General features: G+C 41.5%; 1 protein-coding gene across 1 annotated transcript; it reads left to right on the top strand.

The window, feature by feature from the left end:
- Positions 1-1426: 1426 nt before the first annotated feature.
- Pmar_PMAR026893 (hypothetical protein) lies at positions 1427-7936 on the top strand (the record flags this gene model as incomplete). The annotated part of the gene is made up of 12 exons (XM_002766762.1): positions 1427-1533; positions 2185-2296; positions 2345-2410; positions 2921-3001; positions 3079-3183; positions 3583-3687; positions 3738-3937; positions 4230-4503; positions 6370-6917; positions 6979-7033; positions 7698-7842; positions 7902-7936. The coding sequence occupies 12 exons, from the start codon at positions 1427-1429 to the stop codon at positions 7934-7936; spliced, it is 1833 nt and encodes a 610-aa protein (XP_002766808.1).
- Positions 7937-8430: the final 494 nt, after the last annotated feature.

Below are 8430 nucleotides of genomic sequence, written 5' to 3'. Positions count from 1 at the left end.
ATCTTGACGTCAACGACGACAGTTCCTTCTGGTTGGCAATAAACTCCATTTTTCTGGTCATTTTTGCTACTGAGCTCGTTGTGCGCCTGCGTGCTGAAGGGATACGGGTATGGGTACGCGATACGTGGAATTGGTTTGATATGTTACTGGTCATCTCTGATGTGGTTGGCATGTGGATAGTCCCTTTCTTCACAGGGAAAAGTCTTCGGAGCTTCAACTTTCTGAGTAGGATGGTGGAGATCCCGGGTTCGATCCCGGCATGGTGCATTTTATTTCCTCAGGAACGGGAAGACTCCTCAGACTTGCGAGAATTGCCCGCCTATTTCGATTCTTGCGGCCGTTGGCGTTGATCATGCGAGGAATATATTGTGCATTCAAAATAGTAAGAAAATCTGCGAAATTTTCATGGGGAAGATTCTCTCTCTCTTGTGCGGTGTTGAATCAGCTGGGTTGAGGAGTTCCCTCGCTAGCTCGAGGAGTTTATATATGAACTCGGGTAGAAATGTTCAGAAACCAAGGAGAATTTCGCAAAATTTCCTCAGAATTTACATATTGTCACCGACACATGTAGTTGGCCATGTAAATGTTTTCCCATACTATTCTTGCGATTTGCAAAAGTGTTCGTCATTCGTGCGTTAACCGCTTGAGGGACATATGCGCCATTTCGAATTATAGTAAATTCATACCACTCGCCTCTAACAAACGGATCCTTCGTAATGGTCGTAGCAGATGTGTTGAATATTATGTATGTGTGTTATCGTTTGCGATTGGTGGAAAGTGAAGGAATAACACGGGGAAAAACGTTCAGTGTCGGATCAGTGATTGTGAAATCGTTCTTCCTACATCATGTGAGTTCTCTTGTTCTCAAGAACAGAAAGCGATGAACATGAATATGAAGTTGGGAAAGAGTGGTATGGCGAATTCGCTCAGGTGCTGTGGATGGTCATACTGATGACGATATTGATTTATGTAGCCGCTGTTGGGATGCGTATCTTTACCAAAAATATTGCGGATGAGTGGAGTGATGATATGGCGAATCCTGACTCGACATTGTTAACGAAAGGGCTAGGTAGGAGGTGGTATCTTGGCATATCTTAAATCTTCGGAGTGCGTTGTCGAATGAACTGATAATGAATAGTGATCGATATGGCTTTGATAACAGTTGAGGGAATGTTCCTTATGTGACATATATATATGGGGAATTGGCTTAGGTATGTGATCCTAGCCCTGTGGGGAATTCAAAATGTGTTCTTCCCGGGAGTATTATGAGCTCCTGGACGATTTCCTAGTTTTGAATTGATCTTGTGAAAGGATTATGTAAGTGAAAGCTCGACTTTACAAATTGAATAGTGAGTGAATCGTCGCAAGAGGAAAATAGTTTAGAATTGACGTCGGAGGGATTCGAACCTGGGTCCGTCCTCATAACATGTTTGTCATCCTTATAGGCACGTATGGACAGCCTCCGTTCCAATCGGTGCCTCAGTCAATGCTCACTATGTTCCAATTGGTTACTCTGGAAAATTGGCCTGAAGTGTAAGTTCCCCTTATTTGGATGCTTTAGAATGGAGTTTCACTCGTGATGTGAAAAACACATTTCACATTCACGTAGAACCAGTGAAACTCCAGTATAAAAATACAGTACGGGCTGTGAATATCTCGCTCGCCCTTATATATGAGTAATGGTCACGAATATAAGCATTTCACTTTAGTATGTGTTAGCTTATTACTGGAGTTCCATCCGTGATATGGAGAAAACACTAGTGAAAAGCATATAGGGGGTATTAATAATATATAAATAATAGGCTATTGAATATAATATAGGTTTATATTGTTGATAATATAATAATCATTAGATATATAAACATCATTTCACCACACGTAAAACGGGGGAAACTCCATTATATCTAAGCCAGTGTGGAACACTACTCGTTGTGATTCCAGTGTTGGAATATATGCGCGCTTCCCTAAGCTGAGCTCAGGAGTTTCACAAACGAATTCGGATAGAAATGCTCAGAAACCAACAAGAATATTTTTAGAATATTAACAGTTCCCAATATTTTTCCTAGGAATACTCATGCATACATTTACAAAACTGTGCCTTTCGTCACAGACACATGTAGTTGTCCATGGTTATATTTCCCGATACGGCGGTATACGTGAAAGCTTCTAGTGAGGATGTGTCAGGTTTTATGCGACGAACCACTATATGTCGGCAATCGCGTTGATGATCATTCCCTTTGTGTTCTTCATGAACTTCATTATAGTGTCCCTCATGACTGGTGTGATATTAGAGAATGTAAGAGGAGTTCAAGGAGGAGTGGTATGACAATGTGGATTTTGTGAGGTATTGGAGGTCTCAAGAACGGATTACGAGGAGAAGGATCGACGCGCTGAGGAATACCGCAGAATGGTAATAAAAAGGGGTAGAACTTGTTCATAGATAAGCGAAGTATTGAAGCCTTATGATGCAGTTGTGAGAAAATGGAATTGTAGTTTTATCGATAATTATAATACTACAGGTTGTGAATATCAAAAATGTGCCGCTATGAAGAGTGGTGTCGATGTGATCTGATTAAGTTCATTGATACATGGAGTGATTGGTTCTAGCTGTAGGACATTGGCACTCCTAATAATAGTGCCTTTCTGTGAATTTCCGTCGCAAATAAGGAGAACGAATATCGCTATGGTGACGGTTTCATAAAATTCAGCATGATGGGAAATTCCTATTGCTGATGTCAGCCGATCGAAGTCTGATGTTTGTATGGATCTCGAGAAACTCTGTAGTTTTTTGAGAATACTTTGTGTGTCTCGTATCGTGCTTTATTACTACAGAGTGTAGGGATGTATCTGCGTATTTCAGATCATGATTTTTTTCGAAGGGTCTGGTGATATCGATAGGTATTGGTTCTTTTCCTCTCAGGCGTTCAGTCACCTGCATGAGGTGTTTAAGGAGGCTGATAAAGAGGGTCGAGGTTGGATATCTGAGGAAGAGTTTGTTAGAGTAGATGCATTACTTTCTGGCGTGTCGCGCTCGCCTTGTTGATCGATTTGTTGTGGAATTGACTAGATGTTGTTCAGGTTCTTCGGATACCAGAAGTAGCACAGAAGTTGAAGTTTGCGGATGTGTCCCTTCGTGATGCAGCGGACTTGTTTAGTCTGATTGATATCAATCGATCGAGGAAGGTAGTGGGGAGGGAGGTTGGCGTGTGAATTGTGGGTGGTGTGGTATTGGAATATTCACTGTGCGCTCGTGAGTATTTATTCGCTTTATCGTAGAACTTATTTCAATACTACTTATCGCGATCCATTGCTATTTACTATTCGAACGGAATAAAATATTGGTGGTATCAAAAATTCTGTTCGGGATGCAAAAATTTTATCAAGAAATATTTATAAAAACTGAAAAATTCTCTTCAATTTCTTCGATTAATTACACACATTTTACTCCGTGATTCGGTTCTAGCCTATAGAACTATTCTTATATACGCCGTTTTAGAGAGTTGGGTTGTTTCGTATGAATGGGTGAATTTCCGGGTAAAATCTCGCTCGCCCGACTTAATGGATTTATAACTGGATTGTTAGGTGACTTACACAGAATTTGTGGAAGGCTGTTTGAGGATAGCTGGACAGGCTAAGGGGAAGGACTTGTTGAGGGTCCAGTACACTCTGGATAAGAAGTTCGAGAGGGTTGGTATCGGAGGAAATCGATCAGGTGATCGATATTGGATATTGTGTAGGTTAGATGGGAATTACTACGACAAGAAGAGAATATATTGGATCGATTGAAGTGCAATAGGCGGCAGATTGACGCGAAGTTGGATATGTTGTTAGCGGCTGTTTTGTGTGATAAGAAGGATGATGATGTTGCTAAGCTGATTCGGACGAGTCTTCTCTCGACGCTGGGAGAAAACAGGAGGGCTTCATCGGGGAAAGGAAAGTACTTGGGGAAGCGATATATAGCGTACGTGTTTAGTGAAAAAGTTTGTCGGGATGCATTTCCTTTGAAGAGAATGCTGTAATGTATAATTTCTGAACGACATGTTTTAAAATGAAATTAATTCTGGATCAGCTCCTTTTCCTCTATAAGACTGTCTATGCAGCCCACTGCGGAAGTTTATACCATAATTTTCGTACAGACAAAATTTTATAATAATCTTGACGGTGTATTAGTGAAATAACGAGTCTGGGATTAGAACCTGTGCGGGTTTGATGTGTGTGGATTGTATCAGGCCGGTTGAGGAAGAGGAAGTGGTAGTGAAGGATTGGTTAACAGCTGTTAGCGTCGTGCCGCGGTGTACACCGGAGGGGATCCTGAGTGCATTGTCTGAGGATGATGGTGATGATAGTAGACTCGTCGGCGTACGGGAGCAGATAGGGCGTATGATCGGACGGAATGTGTTGGTGGAGGAAACGAGGGAGAACGAGGCGTCTGTGGAGGGGTCTGTGGAGGGGTCTGTGGGAGGAGGTGATGATGATGATGATGATAAAGTAGCGGATATGAGAGTAATGGATGAGAGAGAATCACAGATTTTGTAAGTGGATAGGAAGGGGGAATTTGAGATGTAGGGAGTAGTCGTAGTCATGCTTGATATATGTCTCTTCTGAGCTGCATCAAGAGCGCTCTTTTAACATGTAGATCTCGACCTTGGGAGAAAGGTCTATTTAACATCCCGCGAATACACTACATTAACTATAGTAGTATACTTAGTATTGAGCGGTGTTTTATAGAATTGTGCTGAGCTTCAGAAGCGCTCCTGCAATTGGATTGAACATGTGGAACTTGAGCGCTGTTGAAGCTCAGAAGAGGTCTACTCGGGTGTTTTTATGTTTTTTCTATCAGAGCGGACGATCTCCATCGGCTGCTCATTGCACAGCCTAACGCGTTGCCGGGGTTATTGAGGGAAAGTGAAATGTCCTTATCGAGTGTTAGTGAGGAGGAGGAGGAGGATCGTGGAGGGGTTAGGATAGGGCTTGGTGGAAAGGTCAGTAATGCGGTGTCGAGGTAGGTGGGGTAATTTCGTGGCGCGTGACGAATCTGTGATGCTATTTCAGAAATCAATGAGAGGTCTCGGGTTCGAATCCCAGTACATGTAATTTTACCAGCTTTTGCTGCATGCTTTGACACATGTTCGTAGTAACGTTGACCTTTTGTTGTGTTGTATACGTTGTATTAGACCCGACTGGCCTTAGGATGGTATCATCAACTCAATCTTAGCCAGTGTGGGGGGAAAGTATACACATGGACAACTACATGTGTTGGTGGCAATATAGGAAATTTGGCGAGTTATTGTACGCCTCTCCTCAAATTTGTATGTGAGGAAACTCCTGAGCTCGGCTGAGGAAAGCGAACATATTTCCCAACATTGGTACTAGCTATTTAAAAATGCTGCACCCAGGGATCGAACCTGTGTATGAACACAACTATAGCTGAAATCTGTCTCTTGGGCGTCAGCACTGTTCGGCGCTCTACTATCAGTGCAGATATATTCGTTTTGCAGTAAGCGCGGAAGTAAACGATGTTGGGCTTACAAAAGTTAGGCTCTCTGAAGTTCTTGCATGTCGCATTGTAATGACGATCGAGTGGGTGCCGCACTGAAGGGACAGTTCTTGTGTCGGCGGCTTTGTAGTGGTGATGTTGAGATACACACTATAGAGGAGTAGGAAGAGTAGAGGAGGGTGGAGACTGTATAGTTGGAGTCGCCGTTTTGATAGTATTTATTTTGAGGTGTTGTGTCTACGGTTATTACTAGTAGTAGCTTGCCTCACTGTGAGATCACATTGTGCAATTGTGATGGTCATTGTCATGAAGATACTTCGTCTACTATATTGTCATTTACGGGTTGAGATATTTAGCAGTGCGTATGGCCGACGATATGAAAATTTAGAAGAAATTCTCCTTGGTTTCTGTACATTTCTCTTGAGGAAACTTTTAAGCTCAGGTGAGGAAAGGGGACATATATTCCCACAGTACCGTTTAGTTCCTAAGTGAATAGCTTTATTTGGTTCGGATAGGATCAGTCAATCAGTTGGGTTTGTTTATTTCTCATTGTCATGTTCGCCCTGAAGCCCGCTGTTATTGTTACTGTTACTGTGGTTTCTATTATTTTCTCGGGTTGTTCTTCCACATCTACTACATCCTCTTCGTCTACTACTGCCACTCCTGGCCTCTCTGGGGAAGTTACAACTGGGGTATCGTCGCACAGTACGGGTAGTGCTATCACTACTACAACTTTCATGGGAAAAACCAACGCGTCTACTTTCACTACTGCCACTGCCACTTATCCAGCTACTAGTCAATCGCCGACAAGTCGGTCGAAACCTAGTACGCAATGCAGTGGGAAGATGTTGGGTACGTATACATGGTCGCAGGACTACTGGCGTAATAATGACGATTTGTTGTTTGCCTTCCTCAACTCGGATATGGGTCAGCAGTGGAATTGTGGTGATGTGTCTGTGAATATTGCTGATAGTAGCAATCCTAATTTCATCGCAACTCCGGAGAATTTGGTCAACTTCATGGTGAACTTCAGAAGAAAAACCAACAATCAGGGCATATTGTGGTTGACCTATGGTGATGTTGTTTCTAAGGAGGGTGCTCTGATGGTTATGTTCGTGCAAACTTTCAAGAATTTCCTTATCAATTATGTGGATGCTAATACGATGGCTGAGATTGCACCGATTGGGCTGAGTTTTGATGTGGAGCATGTCGCACAGAATTACGTCAAGGAAGCCCTTCAAGACGCTCAACAGATGAAGACTGACCTACAGACACATCTCGGCTACTTACCCAACTCTATTTATGTTCAATATACGATCGAGGGCGCGCCTGATACACTGGGGACGCAGTATGTGATGCAGTACGCTGACTCCGCGTTGATGATGCTGTATAGGAATGAAATTGTGGACACTACTGGCAAGTGAGTTTGAACAGTGCCGGGGTTTGTGAATCGTTCTTATTTGATGTGTTTGTTGTTTTAGTGATCCTGATGATTTGCTTGGACGTCTACGATGGATGTTGCATGATCAATGTTTGGTGTGTACTCAGCCGGGATGGGAGAATCTTAAGGGCTAGATCACTATCATGGTGGAGTAAGATATCTTGTAAATCAATCTGTGTATTGTAATGTGTTATGTGTAATTGTTGTAATTGTTGTAATTGTGTAATGTGTAATGTGTTATTGTTGTGTTGTTATGTCGTTATGTCGTTATGTGTTATGTGTTATTGTTGTTATTGTTGTTATTGTTGTTATTGTTGTTATTGTTGTTATTGTTGTTATTGTTGTTATTGTTGTTATTGTTGTTATTGTTGTTATTGTTGTTATTGTTGTTATTGTTGTTATTGTTGTTATTGTTGTTATTGTTGTTATTGTTGTAATTGTTGTTGTTGTCGTTATTGTTGTTATTGTCGTTATTGTTGTTATTGTTGTTATTGTTGTTATTGTTGTTATTGTTGTTATTGTTGTTATTGTTGTTATCGTTGTTATTGTTGTTATTGTTGTTATTGTTGTTATTGTTGTTATTGTTGTTATTGTTGTAATTGTTGTAATTGTTGTAATTGTTGTTATTGTTGTTATTGTTGTTATTGTTGTTGTTGTTGTTATTGTTGTTATTGTTGTTATTGTTGTTATTGTTGTTATTGTTGTTATTGTTGTTATTGTTGTTATTGTCGTTATTGTTATTGTGTGTGATTATGTCAGGGTTCCTGCAAATTGGGTGCGAACTGTCACAAGATATCTATGTGTGCATTTGATTCGGTTACTTACCCTAATCCTTCTGGTGGCATTGAATATGCTTGGAATACGCTGAATCAGCTGAACAGCCTTATCGTCCCAGACGGAGTAAGTGGCGAAGGGGTGGTATCGAGTTGATAATTCTCTCATTTTTGATGGTTTTTGTATCAGATTGTGAGCCAAGAGCAGTACGATGGGCTATTTAACCACGAAGGCACATTGTTTTCCCTTCATAATTTTGAATGGACTCGCTGTTATTATGGCGACTCCTTCTCCCAGTTGATGGGATATGATGATTATTGTCCTCAATACCATACTTATGCTACGACTTGCCGTTCTGAATAATCTTCATAGTGCGGTGCTACTGGCCAAAGATGCCGCCCCTTCTTGACCGCTCATGATTTGTCCCCTAGATGTATATAACTTCGTATTTGGTTTTTGCTGAGGGGGATTAGCTGCTAGGGACTGAATGCAGGGTTACTCAGTTTCTACGATGAACATGTGTCTGAGTTCAGCTCATGGTGAAGTACATTGGTTGGTGACAATATGAAAATTTGTGAGGTTCTTGTACCTTTTTACACGGATTCGTATATATAAACTTCTGTAATTAGTGAGGATACTTCCAAGCTCAGCTGAGGGAAGCGATTACATATATTCATACTCCAACACTGGAGTTCAGCCTGAGGCCAGTGAGGAAGTG

This window comes from Perkinsus marinus (assembly GCF_000006405.1).
Source record: "Perkinsus marinus ATCC 50983 genomic scaffold scf_1104296971938, whole genome shotgun sequence".
Classification (NCBI taxonomy): Eukaryota; Perkinsozoa; order Perkinsida; family Perkinsidae; genus Perkinsus; species Perkinsus marinus.
This window is presented reverse-complemented; position numbering and strand designations above follow the sequence as displayed.